The sequence below is a fragment of the Oikopleura dioica genome, chromosome 2 (assembly GCF_907165135.1).
Source record: "Oikopleura dioica chromosome 2, OKI2018_I68_1.0, whole genome shotgun sequence".
NCBI classification, from domain to species: domain Eukaryota; kingdom Metazoa; phylum Chordata; class Appendicularia; order Copelata; family Oikopleuridae; genus Oikopleura; species Oikopleura dioica.
The window spans coordinates 13,626,067-13,643,630 of record NC_137292.1 but is presented as its reverse complement, the minus strand read 5'-3'; the positions used below and the strand labels follow the sequence as shown (position 1 = coordinate 13,643,630).

Below are 17,564 nucleotides of genomic sequence, written 5' to 3'. Positions count from 1 at the left end.
TCCTTCTTAATTAAGAAATTCTAGGTTCGTATCATTAAAATATCAGTTGCGAAATCGGCCAAATTATGTTCTACTCAGATCAAAAAAATTTGCTTGGCCTAAAAGACATTCCGTCTGTACAGAATAAAGCATATCATGCAAATTGCATACATTATAATGCATATGTATTTGCTTTGAAAGTCTTTAGTCTATTAAACGCATCCTCAGAAGTTCTGAGTCAGAACATAAACCAGTAGATCCCCCGATCCGACTGATAACTGCCAACGCAGCCAAAATCAAACTAATCCGCTTACTTAGAGCGCGCTAGAAACAGAAAAGCATGAGGCTGGGGAGTTTCTTCTTATGGGAAAGGTTTTTGAAAGGAGATGGAGTTTTATTGCATTTCGGACTGACCTGATAACTATCATTAAAGCGATCGCCGAGGTGCGATTTCTTATTAATTACCACCGTAAAAATCCAATTTATGATCCATTCAAAAACCCACAAGACACTCTACAGCGGCAGTGATGCTTTTGGATCAAGACGACCAGTTACTGGAGGAGCGAGGTAATTACTTATTTTAATAAACAGGCTATTTAAAGCCTAAGAACGACATCTTTATTTACCCTAAACAATTAATGGAACAACTTGATTTATACCAATACAATGAAACGACATTACCATAATTTCAAGCGCACTTGCTCAAGTTGCCGATTCTCCCAAATCTGGGAAAAAGAAGAGCCAAGGGTAAACCTTTTTTAAAATTTCTCTTCGAAATTTTTGTTGTTTTTTAGAAAATAACTTTTTCGATTGTTTATTGAAATATTTAAGCATGACAAAATAACATTATATCTCTAGCTTGTCCGGAAAGAGCTCTTCATCCGGAAATTCACAGTAAGAACTTGAGAATAAAAAATCGACCGACATTAATTGACCACATTAATGAACGAGCGGTTATCATTTTGTAAATGATTTCAAATTGAGTGCAAAATGTTCAAGTCATTAGTCCGCTTTTTAGGTCTACTACGTCAATGTCGGAATTTGAAAATTCAAAAGGCCTGAAGCCTCGGCATTGGTACTCGCTCGAACTCGACATGCCATGCTCGTTCGTCAAGCTAGTCGAAGATCCGCAATTTTCTTCGAAAACTATTCCAGTTTACGATTTGGTCTATCTCACGAAATCTCAGCCACAAGTCCGGCGAATTCAAGACATTGCGTTGAAATTGGCGAATCCAGAAGAAATGCAGCAGTCCACTAGAATTGTCGCGGAATCTATTGCAGTGCCGAATGAGTATGTTTCCAATGCCATGTTGCGGTTAATTATCTGATCCATTCTAGCGTTGGGGTTATGCCACAAGGCTCGATAGGTGGAATGACGCCAAATGTTTGGTGGATAGCGACGGGTCAAACGATGAGCTCGATATCAACAAACTCCTTTTCCTCAAGGGAAGCTCAAACTGGCGCTGTGTATTTCCTTGACATGACCAAACAAAGCTACAGTAAGTTCTTATCCCTTCGCTAGTTTATTTTGAAACGTGTGCAAGAAATTTTGAAAATAAGCTGTCGTGAACCTTAGGTTTCTAGTAGGAAAACTTCCTTCAACGGTATTCTTTAGATCCAACTGCCATCGTAACCTCCCCGGGTTATGGCTACACTCATGTAGAATGGGTTGATATGGACTTGGATGGCAATGCTGATGCTATCGCTATCCGGTAAATATATCTTCCATTTCTTCTCTTTTAATCTTATCTTTAGAACAAATCCTACAGGACAGCAAGAGCTGGTTTGGATGCAACAGCCACCAGGAAACTCGAAATGGATGGTGTCTGTTATTGATAAGAATGTCGGAGGAACTCAATTTAAAACAATGTGGATAAAGGATGGTGACGTGAAGCGTTTGCTGATCATTTGCGCAGGATCGTCCGAGCCACAGCTCGTGTTCTATTGGGTTGATGATCCAGATAACGATTGGACAAGAATCAGCAGGTATCAGAACCGACAAACGATCATTTTCTTACTTGTACTCATAGAATCCAAAAGACAGTCATTGGTGAAGAAGGATCTTATGTTAACATTGAAATTATCGATGTCAATGCTGACGGTCGACTTGATATTCTCACGTCCGTCACTGGTATCAGAGGACAACCTGGAAAAGTCATCTGTTACGAAGTCCCAGAACAAAGCTCATTCCAAAAGGGAATCTGGCGAAAACACATCCTCTCGCAAGCATTTGAGCCTAGCGTCAATTATAGAGCACTTACGCCAGGTAATTCAGACGTCGGTCTTCCTTGATTTCAAGCGCTTATATAAGGTGGAGTCTATGCATTTTACCCTGGAAAATCACCTACAGAAAAGCCTTCAATCCTCGTCTCTGGTGCATCAAACGGAAAAGTGTACATTTTGAGGCCAAAGTCGTGGTCAGCGTACATCTGGCACTACACAACAGAAGTTATTCTTGAAAGAAAAAATACCATCGGAGTTCCTGCAGTCCGGGATGTGGATGGAGACGGAAATGTCGATATTTTCATTCCCGAAGCGAATTACATCCATGTTCTCACATTCAAAGGTAAGGTCAAAAAGTTGGATCAAAGCCTAACAAACTTGATTTCAGGAGTTGAGCAACAAAGAAATATGCCCGATAGTTCCATAACGCCGCATGTTTCAACCCTCATGGCAGTTCTCTTCGGTGTTTGCCTAATCTTGTAAAGAAAGACCCTTTTCATCAGTATTTTTTAAATCTTCAACTGTACATTGTCAACTTCTCCAATTCGTAAGCTGAGCTAATTAAAATATGCAGTATTCGCCTTTCTATTGCCACCAATAAATAAATTGTTACAGATATCATATTGGCTTGAACAGAATCTTCCTTCAAAAATAATTATAGCGTTTTATTTTTCCAGTTTTTGCTAATGAATGCTTTAGCAGCTTTCGTGCCAGTGTGGATATTTTCCGGATCCCCAGAGAGCTTGAAATGATACGTCAGTGTTGTAAAATGTGGTAAATTACCATAGAGAGGATCTCCTGGACAAAGGGTATTTCCATGGTCTCGATGGCCTGCAAATTCGTAACAGCTTCTGTTTAGGTAGTTTCTTCGCTCTAACCAAGCAATAAGCTCATCAACAGCATCAAGAGCATTTTGATTTGGGAGACGGTTACTGTAGTCTCCCATAATAGAGAATCCAAGAGTGTTCGAGTTCCAGTTGCTACAGTGCGCTCCTTGACGCCATTGACCGCGTCCCTATCAAATTGTTTATCTAAGCAAGGGATGAGCGAGCGATAATTGAGGATGGGTGGGTGGTGTTTAACTCTAACCTCGTAAATTCGGCCGTCTTCTCCGACCAAAAAGTTGTATCCAATATCAGACCAACCTCGAGAATCCATATGATAGTTTTGAATGCCCTTCATAACCCGAATACATGATTCTTTGTCAGTACAGTGAGATCCAGCAGTATGATGGCCGATCAGACCATGGCTTGCAGGGAGGTTAAAGTTCGAAACGCCGACTGGGCTTCTCGCTTCCCACTCGACTCTTGGGACAAATCTGGCTGACCATTTCTCGCCCTTTTCGTACGTGTAGTGGCCACTAGCAGAGCTAAAGGAGTAACTCGTTGACAAATAATAATGTCCCGCGTAATCGTTCACAACACCAGAGCAGCCCGATCCAAGTGCAGTGCATCTTGCCTTTGCATCGCCCAATGAAGAGAAATTCTCGCCTGAGATTTTTCCGCCGAGTTTGTATCCAAAGTAAATGTTAAAATAGTCTTCTCCGACATCTACGGGCGGCTCCGGATCTGCCTTAGCAGTACAGCATTTTCGAGATGCACCACCTCCACAGAGGCCAGATTGATACTGGCCGCTGCAGTAGTTTGTGTCATGCTTGCATTCTCCACCTGCGCTTGTGCATCTAATCGAAGTTGAAAATCAAATTGCAACAAATAAACTTACTTTGAGTCATTTTGAGAGTCAAGCTGTTCTTTCTCCTCGCAAGTTGGTGAGCAGAATAGACAGCACTGGCGATTACTATCGCCGTTGCAAATGTATCTCTCATAACCTGCATGGCAAGTTGTATATCGGAAGTCCGTACATGTTCCTCCCTTTGCTTCACATTGGGTATCGGCAAAAACGCCCGCGATAAAGGCAACTGAGAACTTCATTTTCAGAATACTGAGCTATCACATGTTCTGAAGCTGAAAAAAGAAACAGATGGTTGTTTCTCGCGGAGAACTTCTCGAAAAAAATGAGTCAGTAGCTTTATTTTACAGAAAATAAATTAATTTTATTTACAAGGAATATTCAAGGTTTGTTTCTATTGCACGATTAGATTGAACTGGATGTGTTGTGCTTCGCGCGGCGTCGGTTTGTGTATAACTGCTGTGTGAACTGGAACAAAATCGTCTTCTACGTTTTCAGTTATCTTTTCAAACAATGGAATCAAGGAAGACTTACCTGCAGAATACATCTCTGATTTATCGAAAAAGCCGACTTTATAGCAGTATGTAAAGACAAGTGCCATCAACGTCACTCCGAGGGCGCTAGCAGCAATCACGATCCAAAGTGGGATACGGACAGTTTGATGAACGTTGATTTTGGTTAGGTACTAATCGAGCTCGTTATTTATGACAATTTTCATCTGAACTTACAGATTCCTCGATTTTGATCTCATCTTTTGCGAGGATTTTCCCTTCATATCCGTCTTTTGGGATTTGCAACAACAACTTCGATGTTATTTTTGTATCGTTTTTGTGAGCATTGAACCAGGCGGAAGAGAAATTTCCACTGATTGAGATATCTATTGAGTCACGATGTCGGAGATCTTTGATTTCGCATTTGATTGTGATGCAGGTAGCTGCTCCTCTTGGCTCGCAACTCTATTGAAATAATTAATTAGTTTGGCCGTTTGAAACCAATTTCTTACATAATCAATAGCTCCGGATTTATCTAAATGCTCGTAAAAGACCGACGAGTTCCTTGGTTTGAATTGGCGCTGGTCCCAGAGAACGCATTCTACGCTTTCTTCGGGGTAGATCGAGGGGCTCTCGTAAGAGAGGATTTTGCTCTCGGAGGATGAGTACATCGGCCAGTAAATTAAAATGTTTCCATGTTTGACGTCAATACGACCTTCGTTGATTATCGAGTAAGAATGGGTTATTTGAAGATCGTTTGCACAATTGTCAAGAAATTGGCGCTGTGAGCAGAGGATGTTGGTTTGCCCCTCAAGAACCCTGAAAATTGTTAAATTAATAGGAGATGTGTTTTACCTAATGTCAGGTTTTATCTCATAGAATATGACCTCTTCTCCAGAGATCATACTTGAAGCACCATCGTTGACATTTGTTACGTTCCAATAAATTGTTTCCTCACTCACTCTTCCTGTTGGCTCGACGAAGAATGAAATTTCCGTGTAAATCCAGCCTTTCTCAACTTTGGGTCCAAAAGAAAACTTTGCCACTCGATTTTCATTGTCATTGACGTAATGATGGAGACGTTTTTGACTATTTTTGAAACGCCGTTTTCCATAGCGAACACGAAAGCCTAAATTTTGAAGATTTCAAGCATTCTTGACAAATCACCTTTTGGATAAGAAACCGAAAGAATTGTGTTGTAGCTTGGATCTTCTTCAACTCCGAAGTTAATTTTCAGCTGAACTTCTTTTTCCGAGCTTCTTGATCTGTACTCGAGCTTCTTTGGCTCAAGCTTTGAAGGCGAGTTGGAAATCGTAAGAACGCTGTTGCATAAATTATCATGCCCACATTCTCTTCGGACTGGAACTGAGGTATTTACAGATTGTGAGAAGGGGTTGACGACGAATTTTTCGGCCATGCTCGACAGAGTGATGTTTGTCTTCAGTTCAGCGCTCTTTAAAATTTCCGATTGAATGATGGTGTAATTGAGTGGAACACTGTCTGAGCATCGCGCTTCATTTTGTGACACTTTCGTCAAATGCTCGACGATTATATTTTCATCTACTCCGCATAGCCAGTTGTCAGTGCAAGACAATCGTTTGTCCAAAACTGTGATGATCTCGAAATCAAGTTGCATATTTTCCAGTTCGGTGAAATTCGAGTTCCAGGACATGCAAACTTGCCAGCAGTTATTTTGTCCTTTGCAATTGAAACCGTTTTCGTCGACGGTAGCAGTATTCATTCTGGGCAGCGAAAGGGCGATGTTGACCGTGGGAAGCGTTTCGAAGACAAAGACAGAGGAGGCGGCTGCATCGCCGATAGCGAGTAAGCCGGTAGATGGAGGAGGCGAGGAAGCAGCGGCAAGCTTTGATCCAAAAGCGAATGAACTGCCGAATCGGAGACGGCCGGAGTCGGGCGAGATCTTTTGGAAAAAATGCTCTTGTAGACCGGCTGGGGATCCGGAGAAGATATAAATGCTGCCTGCTTGATCGCTCATTTCAGAAGATTCATGCGGCGCTGGAATTATTTAAGAATAGATAAATGATAAGAGTCTTATCATAAGACAATTACCTGAAACTATCAAGTCATCAAATCCATCCCTGTTCAAATCATGGGTCGTCAAGGAAGATCCAAACTGAGCATTTGCAGAACCTCCTTCGAAGCTATTCGCTTCACGAACCCAACCAACGTGAATTTCGATCGTTACTCGTTCAAAGATGTAGACGCGTCCACAATTCGCTTCCATAGATTTATCATTTTTCAAATTTCTCGACCAGGTTGGCGCGCCAATAGCGATGTCTTCTTTTCCATCCCCATTGAAATCACCAACAACAAGTGAGGCGCCGAATTGCTCGCCCATTTGTGCCCCAGATGTGAAATTTTCGGAGTTCAACGAGAATCGAATTCTTTTAATAATTCTTGAAAAGCGAAACTAATAAAATTCGTACTTATCAGGTTGATTTTCCAAATTGTAGAATAGCATCTCCCCGACAAGATTGTATCTGAATCGGTGATTAGCTCCAACAGCAATCAACCCTCTTTTAAATATTGCGATTGAACTTCCCATGTGCTGTCCATCATAATACTCTTCGATGTATTCTTGGTACTGTTTCGTTACAATACGATTTTTCTTAAAAAAATGTTTTTATGAGTATTTGAATTTTTATTCCTAGGAATCATACTTCGGTGCAATCAAGAATAAGAGTGGTGGTAATCATCGAAATTCACGATTCGTGAAAATATGAAAATAAAAGAATGATTGATCTTTGAATCATGCAAAAACCTGAAATTCGATGCAAATAGTGAAGTTTTGACTATTTTGATCAAGCTCGCTACAGTTAGCGAATAAATCTGCAGCTATTTCTTTCTATTGGCGAGTTAGAGCTTCATTTTAACACGAAAAACTTACAGCTAGCATTGTGGGTATAGTTGGATCTTTGTAGATCCGCTGCTTTAGCAGGTGAAATTTAAGCTTGTCTTCGAAGAAATCTTTGTTGAGAACATCGACCGTCCATTTCGTCATTGAATTGCTCGGATCCGTGTGATAGAATCTTCTGATTTCTCCTTGCCCGTAATTTGCGCCAGGATTGCCGCTCACGAAGCCAGTATAGTTTCCTCTAGCTCTGTAAGAAGTAACTCCGCCAAGACCGACTTGGCAGAAAGCCTCGCCTTTGCCTTTCAGTCCTTCTTCTTTTGGGTTGCAAGGGATGATTTCCTGAGCGGGTTCATTTGAATCAACATTGTGAAAGACGCATCGACCGGTGATTGCATATTTTTCTCCGATTTTTGAGCGAAATTTCGATCGTGGCGCACATACGGCTAGAATCCCGTCATCGCTGATTGTCATTGAAAAGCCAAAATTTTCATTGTCCAAGTTTCTGATAAAGTTGTTCGAATAATCGCCAGGTGCGTTTATTTGCATGTTGTCAAAGTAAAGATCTGTGCAGTTGTGCTCGTAGGAGGATAATTCGCAAGAAAACAGGTTTCCTTGGTTGTTATGTTTTGGAGCGCCAACAAGGAGCCTCGAACTTTTTGTGAAAGCAACACTTCTGCCAAAATCATTTTTTGTTGTTGAATGAAGGATATTTGTTGGGTTGTCTTTTAGGCAGGATTTGTCGAAGTTCCATATTCAAAATTTTAATATTATAATTTCACTAATGCTTGAGCAAGTCCTTTCCTAACAAATTGAAGCCAAAACCACTTGAGGCTAGAAAGAAAATGTTCTTCTTTTTCACCTTCATCATCAAATGTCAATTTTTTCTCTTTTTTTTTGTGTTCTGTGTCTCCACCGAGAAGCCTAAACAAGGGTTTAATCTGGCCCTGTAGTAAATCCCCAGGTGGCGATTTGCTTCTGCGTATTAAACGTGGCTTTCGCAAATTTGATTAAAACTGTTCATAAATCAGCGGCTCAAGTTGCGGCTACAAAATCAATTCTCGACGTTTTTGATTATTTTTCAACCCCGGACGCTTTATTGTATAAAAGGCGCTTTGTTTCGAAGAAAAGAAAAAGACCGGAAAATTTTCGATGTTTTGAGATTGGGCTTATTCTTTGATTATCCTCTCTTTTTACAAAAAGTTTCCATTCAGCTCAATTAAGTGTCAAAAATACGATTTTATTATAAAATCATGAATGATCATTTAGGTCAGCTAACCTGGACGTTTTCATAAAGTCATCATTTCGAATGTTTTCTGATATCTCTTTACTGTTTTTCTTTCTCACGCGTTTTGTTTCCTGTCCTACGTGTTTCGCTGGATTTATATCTCTTTAACTCATAAGGTGTCTTTTCCTCCCCACGAAGGCGATAAGCTTGCTCTATAAATATCGCTAAGAGAAGCGCAAAAAATATTAAATAAAAAATCACAGACGATTAAAAGTAGGAGATTTCTCCGCGTTCGAGAAGCGCGCTCAAGAGCGCCGAGGTTGAGAAGCTCATTTTTGCCTCAGCTGTTTCTTGCTTCATTCAAATGCGTGAATTCTCTTATCATAGAAATCTTATCTGTTCAATAAATGCATATGAAACCAGCCCACCAAGGTCGAAGAATTCAGAAAATGGCGAAAAGTGCTTAGCAAAGAGTTTTTGTCGAAAGTGCGATCTTCGTCAAACTATTTTAATAAATAAAGCTTTAATAAAATTCTTGAGCATATAGTCTATATGATATAGAGGCCGGTCAATCACTTAATGTAAGTCGAAGTATGAGGATTTTCTTTATTTTTTAGATCGTGAGAACGCTATAAAAAAAGTACTCCTCGCTAAAAAATCAATTTGACGATTTTCAGCCTCCTAATAACGCTCACTCGCAACCTTGGATGGATTTATTGCTCATAAAATTCGCCCATCTAACGGCTCATCCCTCTGACATTTCGCTCCCGCTGAGTCGGGTGCGCGTCAATAGCTACGGTTTGGGGGGTTTGCGTCAGTAGCTACGGTTGCGTCAATAGCTACGGTGCGTCAATAGTTACGGTTAAAAATGAGTCACAGGGACCGTAGCTATTGACGCACCGTAGCTATTGACGCAACCGTAACTAGTAACGCAAAAAAAAGTTCAGATCAAGTTCAGTTGAAAAAAATTTATTCTCAGTAAAAAAGTTCATAATCAGAGTTCAATCGAGGACGAAAAATTTGAAGAAGAAGAACTTTCATGAATTTTTCTTTTTCTTGCGTTCATTTTCTCCGTACGAAACTAGAATTTTTTTATATGAATTTGGATGACTTAATTTACCTTCTCAGTATAAAAATTTCGAATATTTTTGATATCCAAACTTTCTGGATCTTCTCCAGAGCATAATTTCTCAACAATTCCTAGGACAACCAGATGAGAGTCACCTCTTTCGAACCGCTAAATTTTTTATAATTTATGGTGTAAAATTTAATGTTAACCTTTTCCACTGGGCACTGAATAATATCAATCCGACAAAGAGCTTCCGTCGCAATTTGCTCCTGGGATACTTGATGAAGAAAATGAGCGCCAAATTTCCCATTCAAGAAATTTTTCAAAGCAAGCACAAAACTCATAAACTCATGACCAACAGTAAGAATATTGAAACCAAACAGGTTCTTCGAGCCAACAAGAAAATCATAAATTCTATCAACCGTAGTCAATTTTTGTTTAACAAGACATATTTTACCTCGATTTCCGATTTTTCAAATCGATTTCAATGACGTAGAATTCATTCTCCTTTTCCTTATGGCAGGGAAAAATAAGGGTATCACAACGTAAAAACCAATTCTGATCAAGAAGTGTGAAAATCAAATTGGCTGGTCGCAAACATCGCATCATCATTTTTTTTGTAGTACTAAGCGGAATAACCACTCTCTCGACTCCATGAGCAAGTTCGCTGAGAAAATAATCCATAGAAATCAATGACGGAAATTTATCTTTCCTGCCAATTTTCTGGATAATAACTGGCTCGTGACTAATTTCCGAAGGCGACTTCAATTCAAATGGAGTTCGGAGTTGAGCGTAAATACACTCATCTTCACTTTCTGATGAGTTATCAAGTCCATTTTGAGCGAAATTGTTCTGTGGAGTCATTCCAGCATTATCAATCTTTTCAGATGGTAAGCCCGAGTCTCCGGAAGTTGTAGAGTCAAAATGTCCCCCGATTTCAAAATGATTACAGCTGCTTGCCAAAGTAGGCGTATCTGGAGAGAATGGCTCATCAATGTCTTCCAATAATCTCAGAAATGACCCAGAGGGCCCTGGCTCTAGATAAGACTGGATTCTCGGAATATAATCTGTATGATTCACAACAACAGGCGTAACAGCTCCTTGCTGATAAACTGGTATTGGAGGTTGGTATTGAACTGGATAGGTCGTTATCCCTTGAACAGGTGGATTTTCTGGTACTGATTTTGGGAGAGAAGGTTGACTTGGAGTGAAATTGTTCGGCGGGTTTATTTGTTGTGGTTGTTTTGGATGTTGATTTTTTGACTTTTCTCCAATTTTTGCAAGAAGCCAATTAAAAACTTCATTTTTCTCGGCATCTTGAACAAACTCAGCATACTTCTGAGGATTCGTCAGCAAAGTTTCCGCTCGATTTCCGGCGCCGTACAGTCGATAAGCAAGAATTTTCATTTCTTCTTTCAATGACGATTTTTCAACATAATCAGTTATAGCTCGACGTCCAGTATTGTTATAGAATCTGGTGAGAGCATCATAAAAAATCAAATTCTTGAGGCAATAGACTTTTTTCTGTCGTTTCTCCACCAAAATTAGATGATCAAATCGGGGTTCCGCCATAAAATTCTGCAAATTTATCTTCTCAGTTTGAATATCGTGTACTATTTGTAAAATGTCGTTGATCGATTTCTGCTTCGATAGTCCGCGTTTTCGAAGCAAGGAATTTAAAGATTCTTTTAAAGATTTAAGAAATTGTCGATACTTTTTGCTTATGTCCGGTCAGAAAATCGACTGGAAAAGAACGTCTTCGAATCACATTCCGAAGGTGTTTGAGATTCTGGGAATCGAAGCGGCTGAAAGCACGATTATAAACGAGATGGAAAATACGATGAGGCACTTTGCGGCTTCAATTGTTTAAAAAGCGCATGACGGCCTTCTACTTTTGTTACGAGTTTGTTCTAGTCTGATAAATGGCGAGAAAAGAAAATCTTTCGATAAAAACGCATTTATCATTTGCCAAAAAAGGCAAAAGTCAATTTATACTGTAAGATCGATCACGGGCACTGAATAATTAATAAATCCTTCACCTAAATGATTGTTTGTAGAATCAAAATCACCACTAATTGCCCTCGTCGCCCAAATTTCCGACCAACTTTGTGGCGAATACTGAGCGTCAGGTCGAGTATAAGTTTTGAAAATATAATTTGCCCATTCATCCCATTTTGGGCCATCGACATCATTTTTTATTTCGGAAATTTCTTCTTTTAGGCATTCCTCAAAAGATTCCGCAATCAGACAATCAGAAAAATGAAGGACAGTTTGAAGCTTAAAGACCCCTTCGTTTCTGGCCCTCAGTACCGTGAGACAGTGGCTCTGATACATAAACTAGAATTTTGCTGCTTTGTATAATTTGAACTAGGATTCGGTGTGATAGAAACTATCCTCAACCTCTCCGGCCAAAGTAAATCAAATTTATTATGATGGGTAAGGTTATAACGATCATCTGATCACTGTTAATTATAATAGCAGTAACAAAAATCAAGAAACTACGAGTACATAGAGAAACTCGAATCCCTCAGCCGGGAGTTGCCAACTGAAGGCTAAATGTAAAGGTTGTTATTTGATTCCTGATTAACATCGCCACAGTTTTCGTAAAACTTTTTAATAAAAGAAAAACAAGTCACATAAATAAGTGGAGAGTTTTTGCGAATTGGTGAATTGAGGCGGATACCCTTAAGTTAGATCAACATGTTCCGAATTTAAGACTTTACGAAATCTACACCCGAAAGAAGATTTTGAAAATCTAAGGTTGGCTGACCTTGAGCGCCCGTTTTTCGAAAAACCTAGTTCTACCACTTAAATATGCCTAGAACTTCTTGACGAAGGGGTCCTTAAGTAAAGCTTTGACCTTCCAAGATTTCTTGTCACGGTAAGAAACAGCTAGTCTGAGCTTGGTTTCGGCGTATCTTTTAGCACTTTGCTGATAATGGAACTGTATGTGGCTCTATTAAATCAAAAGTTTCAAATTTTAATAACATGCATCGACAAAATAAGGCAAAACAAATTAAAGAAACAATACCTAAGATTCAAAATTTATTTTCCTTTTATTATCAGAAAATCCGGAAAAAAAACTTTTGCTGAACTCTGAGCTGTGTTCTGAGTCGACTTTTATGGCGCACTTAAATCACTTTTTCTGTCTGAAATATTATATCACATTTACTTTTTTTATCAACTGGGGCATGAAATATTAATTCAAGAACATGGAATTCAATTTTTTTCTTAGGATCTCGGAGTATCGTAGCTTTACTTTCTGAAAACATAAACGAGAACATCGAAACTAACTGTACAAAATTTAAAAGTAATACTCTCGCTCATGATTATTTTCTTTAAACTATTCTTATGTATTTTACAAAAAAAAACGACTCGCTCACAACTTATTAATATTTATAAAAATCGAAAAATTGGTTCAATGAAAATGGGCTCAATTCGAATTGGTGATCGATCGAACGTGCGGAAAACATTTTCCCTGTGGTGTAAATAGTCATCCTCCCGAGCGAACACTCGTGTAGCTCTCGGTTAAGTCCATCCCTTACTTCCCCACCTTATGAAGCAGAAGAGAGTGATGTCAAACCTGATTTCACCCTTCATTAAAAACAGCGTTTAAAAATTGCTTTTTTCAATTTCAAGCCATGAGCAAAGCTAAAGCCAGATTTTCCTCGCCGTAAGCGGAACATTCTAGGTTCGTCTCGTCTGCCAGCAATTTCAGAATCTGCGCTCGGAACGGCGTGATCCATTAAGTGGCTAGCCCTCGAAAGTCGGCCAACATTTCAAAAAGGATATACCGCCTGGTCTGCAGATTTTGGCTGCTGGAATATTTTGCTGGCGTTCAAGGAAATCGCGTGAATGATTATCCTAAATGTACCAAAACACCGAAAATTCGGGCACACTCGTGTCTTATGCTTTTAAAAGGATTCAATTTCGACAGATGTCCTCTCAACATAGAAAACGACGACATTTTCCATACAATTCTAGTTTGGGCGCTTGTCAACTCAAAGGCTGAAGTTGCTGCTCATTGTTATCCCCGTCTGCGGCGGAATTTACTTCCTAACGCAGCTGTAGCCGCTCACGTGCTAAAATGTCCTGTTGCGATGGCGATTTTAACGGATTGCTTTGGCAAGCTATCTATCAGCGAACACGAGCAACTGATGAATTTAAAATGCTCTCAATGGGGCGATGTGCGACTGAAGAAGCTGCTTTCGCCGCTTCAAAAATTGGATATAAACTCAGTTAGTTAGATACTATGAGTCGGTGGAACTCAACAGTCGGATATAAATACTAAAAATTCAAGTGCGCCAATTCGTATATCCCACTAAAAGTGAAAAATCCTAGGTTCTTCGAGGGTCACATTAAATCCGTTCTAAAATTTTCGGGAGGTAGTTTCTGTTGTGGTGTTTCATAAACATCCATTTGTGGCAATGAAACTCGCTCTGGCTGATCATCTTTTTTGTCTGATCAAATTTTGTAACTTGAGGTTATCCAAGAAAAATCGATGTTTAAAACTTTAAGGAGTGGACGTGCGTCCCTGTTCTTCTGGTCCCCCAGACAAAATATCGGGCTATACTATAGGACCAAAATTTTTCGAAAATCTTAAGGGGATCTCTCCGTAATCAGTAATTGAGAATTTTGCCTTATTTTGCCTGCATGTTAATTTTCATTAAAAAAAATGATAATGGAGCCCACTCGAACATGCCCCAAGATCAATATAACGCGCAAAACGCTCAGAAAAAAATTCCCTTGTTGCTTTCCTCGACGCATCCTCAAAATCACCTGTGATAAACATAACATTTGGTATTCGTTTTCGTGTCACTTCATAAATTGTATCAAAAACAGCTCGATAATCTTCAGTAGACTGTCCCTCCAAAAAACACCAAACGCGAGGTTGAAAATTTTCGCCATCAACACTACTCGAGATAATCCAAAGCTGCTTAATCTTTCCATCCACACATTTGAAATTTCCGTCATACGCCCAGATAAATGACTCCATAAGAATATCCAGATTTTCTTGAAGTGCAAGTATAATATGACTATCAAGATAAGGAATTTTTTCCTCCAGCGGCGGTGAAATGGTGTCATTAGTAAGCCTAAAAGGTTTACATTCTACATTGGTTTTAGATCTTTAATTATTGTGTTGCAGAGATTTTCGGCATTTTGACAAAAATCATATTTTAATAACTATTAATTATTAAAACCATTCCAAGGAAAAAGAATTTTTCTTCAATTTTGGATAGCACAGTATCCTGAACATCCACCACTCGCTGCAATTTTACTTTTTTAGCTCTTTTACTAGCCAAATTTCGCAAATTTCGATCATGGTTGCCAGAGAAATACGCTTTTTCTGTTGAATCAAGTTCAAGTCGCTCACTGAAGAAATCCCGCATTTGTTTTGGACTCCGAGGATTTTTCGAGAGGCAGTTCAAATAATGCATATTCTTCATCCAGTCAGAGACTATTTCTCTCCAGATAGATTTGACCGTGCATTTTTGAGAATGTGAAATTTTGAATTTTTCATAGTCTTCAAGGATTCTTTATCTTTATGACTAAACCAAAAAATAGAACTCAATTCTCATAGAAGGGTTATGATTTGCCGGTAGGCCAAATACAGCAATCTTATTAATATTCAAAGAATAAAAAATTTAAGAATTTCCTTCAAATCCATCAATTTTGAAATTTTCAAACTGCCAAAAGCATCGCAATTTCAAATTTGTTGTCCTTGCGTAGATATAAGTCGTGAGACAAGAAGCACCATGCATAGCACCAGGACACCATAACAAAATCTTACTCCATCCGTCAGACGCTTTTGTCCATTTGTAATCATTTCTTGGAGCCATCCAAAAATAAATTGAGTCCAATTTCAAACCAACGCGAAAATTACAACCATACTTCGTCAGACTCAAGCCACAAATAGTAGGCTTTAAAGGAGTTCCCATTTCTAATTCTTATTTGTGATGGAAGAATCTGATTTGCGTTTATAATGTTTTAGATAATTTGAATTGTTAAAAATTGATGAGAGAAATTGTTATTTTCAAAATTTTCCACCATATCATAGAAAGGCATAAGTTTTAACGGCGCTTCTATTTCTATGTGCTCATTCTCTTCCATAAATTCCATCGCAGAAAAATTTAATTTTGAAATTGAATTATGAAATTATGAAATCCCTTTATTAACAAACAGAATTGAATACAGATCATTAGGTTTTAACTTCGACAGTCTCATAGACAGACGACTCAGTGTAAAATGCCGGCTTTTCTTGAATTCTGGAAATTTTGCGTGAACTTTTGCCATTTTGCGTCACTAGTTACGGTTGCGTCAATAGCTACGGTGCGTCAATAGTTACGGTTAAAAATGAGTCACAGGGACCGTAGCTATTGACGCACCGTAGCTATTGACGCAACCGTAACTAGTGACGCAAACCCCCCAAACCGTAGCTAATGACGCGCACCCCGCTGAGTCTCACGCGTGCCCATTTCTTTGATTTTAGGAGCGTAATAAAAGTGACCTCGATCAGTAGAGTCTCGATTTAACTTTTTATTAAAAGCCTTTATTCAGAAGATGGAATGAGTTTCTTCTCATTGTTTTGCTCTGCCCAGGGTTGAATAGAAGCTAAAAAAGTCAACATTAGTTTTGGTCATATTTTTACCTGATCCTAAGAAGCAAAAAGCAACAGCCCCGAGAAAAAGAACAACAGCTTCAAGTTGAAAAATCGTTCTCCATTTGCTCTCAATATCTCCTTCTCCGTCCAAAATTCCCCCAGCGATGACTGGTGAGATGAATCCTGGGGTACAAGCCATGCAGTTTTGAATCGACATGATAAAGCCTGCAAATGCAGGTGCAATAAAAGCCGCGTTGGGTTTTGATCCGGCACTGTCGAAGCCCATGCAGAAATTTTGAAGACACACGAGACATAGAATTAGGAGAATATTGCATCCAACGAGAGACATGCTAAAAGCAAACATAGCAGAAGGAACTCCTGCGATGATAACGCATCCTCGAATGAGATTGAGTCGTGAGACTTTCCATTTTTGGTGAATGATGTCGCAGATTTTTCCAGCAAACAGACAAGCCACGAGATTCAAGCAGGAAGTGATGCCAGACATCCAACCGACGGAAGCGATGTCATAGCCCTGTACATCGGCTAGGTACTGTAAAAGGTCTAGCGTTAGAATTTATAAGCGATGTGCTTGAATTTACCTTTGGGAAGAGAATAGCTAGAGTCAGTGTTCCCCAGTTTGAAGTCAAGTTGGCGATAATTATCCCAAAAATAGCCGGAGAAGTAAAAATGTCAAAGACTGGTATTTTCTGGTCGCTTTTGGTTTTCTGTTCCCTGCGACTTTTGATAATATAAGATTTTTCCTTTTCAGATATCGACGGATGGCTCTCAGGAGATTCCGCAATTATGAAATACCAAATTAATCCCACAGTAATATTCGATAGAGAAGTCACGTAGAAAATACTTTCCCATCCAAAGATTGAACCGAGCCAGCCGCCGAAAGTATTGAGAATCGACGTTCCAAGGACGTTTGGGCAAAATGTCAGACTTGTGAGGAAAGAAAGCTCACTTTCTGGGCCCCATTTGGTCCATGAGCCCGCCGCTGCTGGTCCAATTACTTCAAGAAACAATTAACTTTGATTACGAGCATCGAATTCTTACCCACATGAGTCACTCCAATCAGTGCCCTTAGAAATATGCAGATATAAAGTCCATAAAAGTCGCCACTTCTTCCTTCGTCAGTTTTTAAAATTGACGGAATCGTCAAAGTAAGCAATCCAGCAATCAACAATCCCGAAGAAACAGTTCTTCTTATTCCATATTTATGAACGACATATCCTCCTGCAATCGAAAACAAACAGTAGCCGTAGTAATACGAGCTTAGTAAAAGGGTCTGTTGAGTATTTGAGTACATAAACGGGCCATCGTTGTTATTACTTGAGCCCACGTGCTCTCCGCCGCAAACACTCTCCGTCGTTGAATTTCCAGTACTTGATAGACTTTCTTGATAGGTT

The 17,564-nt window shown here is 39.4% G+C and overlaps 4 protein-coding genes across 4 annotated transcripts; 1 reads left to right on the top strand and 3 right to left on the bottom strand.

The window, feature by feature from the left end:
* The first annotated feature begins 492 nt into the window (after positions 1–492).
* Positions 493–2,818, top strand: LOC145699618 (uncharacterized). Its single transcript, XM_081776892.1, has 10 exons — positions 493–546; positions 673–726; positions 838–873; positions 998–1,270; positions 1,318–1,478; positions 1,595–1,691; positions 1,735–1,965; positions 2,010–2,245; positions 2,291–2,545; positions 2,591–2,818. Exons 4-10 carry the CDS (start codon positions 1,011–1,013, stop codon positions 2,683–2,685), a joined length of 1,335 nt encoding a protein of 444 aa, XP_081633018.1. The 5' UTR covers positions 493–546; positions 673–726; positions 838–873; positions 998–1,010; the 3' UTR covers positions 2,686–2,818.
* Positions 2,787–4,139, bottom strand: LOC145699622 (uncharacterized). The gene is made up of 4 exons (XM_081776895.1): positions 3,925–4,139; positions 3,292–3,883; positions 2,986–3,217; positions 2,787–2,944 (listed from the first exon to the last, which is right to left on the bottom strand). Exons 1-4 carry the CDS (start codon positions 4,131–4,133, stop codon positions 2,898–2,900), a joined length of 1,080 nt encoding a protein of 359 aa, XP_081633021.1. The 5' UTR covers positions 4,134–4,139; the 3' UTR covers positions 2,787–2,897.
* A 78-nt stretch (positions 4,140–4,217) lies between these two features.
* On the bottom strand, positions 4,218–7,975 carry LOC145696507 (integrin alpha-8-like). Its single transcript, XM_081773554.1, has 9 exons — positions 7,291–7,975; positions 6,830–7,011; positions 6,453–6,787; positions 5,550–6,398; positions 5,238–5,511; positions 4,895–5,201; positions 4,620–4,847; positions 4,426–4,576; positions 4,218–4,377 (listed from the first exon to the last, which is right to left on the bottom strand). Exons 1-9 carry the CDS (start codon positions 7,801–7,803, stop codon positions 4,286–4,288), a joined length of 2,931 nt encoding a protein of 976 aa, XP_081629680.1. The 5' UTR covers positions 7,804–7,975; the 3' UTR covers positions 4,218–4,285.
* An 8,126-nt stretch (positions 7,976–16,101) lies between these two features.
* On the bottom strand, positions 16,102–17,464 carry LOC145698403 (putative transporter slc-17.2). Its single transcript, XM_081775607.1, has 4 exons — positions 17,212–17,464; positions 16,752–17,167; positions 16,201–16,702; positions 16,102–16,163 (listed from the first exon to the last, which is right to left on the bottom strand). Exons 1-4 carry the CDS (start codon positions 17,462–17,464, stop codon positions 16,102–16,104), a joined length of 1,233 nt encoding a protein of 410 aa, XP_081631733.1.
* Positions 17,465–17,564: the final 100 nt, after the last annotated feature.

Excerpts from the sequence above, each read along its gene's own strand:
- LOC145699618 (XM_081776892.1), top strand. The coding sequence starts at position 1,011 with ATGTCGGAATTTGAAAATTCAAAAGGCCTGAAGCCTCGGCATTGGTAC. Across the intron at positions 1,479-1,594 it reads CATGACCAAACAAAGCTACA|ATCCAACTGCCATCGTAACC; the intron begins GTAAGTTCTTAT and ends GGTATTCTTTAG. Across the intron at positions 1,692-1,734 it reads GCTGATGCTATCGCTATCCG|AACAAATCCTACAGGACAGC; the intron begins GTAAATATATCT and ends TCTTATCTTTAG.
- LOC145699622 (XM_081776895.1), bottom strand. The coding sequence starts at position 4,133 with ATGAAGTTCTCAGTTGCCTTTATCGCGGGCGTTTTTGCCGATACCCAA. Across the intron at positions 3,884-3,924 it reads GACTCTCAAAATGACTCAAA|ATGCACAAGCGCAGGTGGAG; the intron begins GTAAGTTTATTT and ends AACTTCGATTAG. Across the intron at positions 2,945-2,985 it reads TCCAGGAGATCCTCTCTATG|CTCTCTGGGGATCCGGAAAA; the intron begins GTAATTTACCAC and ends TATCATTTCAAG.
- LOC145696507 (XM_081773554.1), bottom strand. The coding sequence starts at position 7,803 with ATGCAAATAAACGCACCTGGCGATTATTCGAACAACTTTATCAGAAAC. Across the intron at positions 6,399-6,452 it reads TGATGACTTGATAGTTTCAG|CGCCGCATGAATCTTCTGAA; the intron begins GTAATTGTCTTA and ends AAATAATTCCAG. Across the intron at positions 4,577-4,619 it reads AGATCAAAATCGAGGAATCT|TACCTAACCAAAATCAACGT; the intron begins GTAAGTTCAGAT and ends GAGCTCGATTAG.
- LOC145698403 (XM_081775607.1), bottom strand. The coding sequence starts at position 17,464 with ATGTACTCAAATACTCAACAGACCCTTTTACTAAGCTCGTATTACTAC. Across the intron at positions 17,168-17,211 it reads GATTGGAGTGACTCATGTGG|TAATTGGACCAGCAGCGGCG; the intron begins GTAAGAATTCGA and ends TGTTTCTTGAAG. Across the intron at positions 16,164-16,200 it reads TTTTTGCTTCTTAGGATCAG|CTTCTATTCAACCCTGGGCA; the intron begins GTAAAAATATGA and ends TGACTTTTTTAG.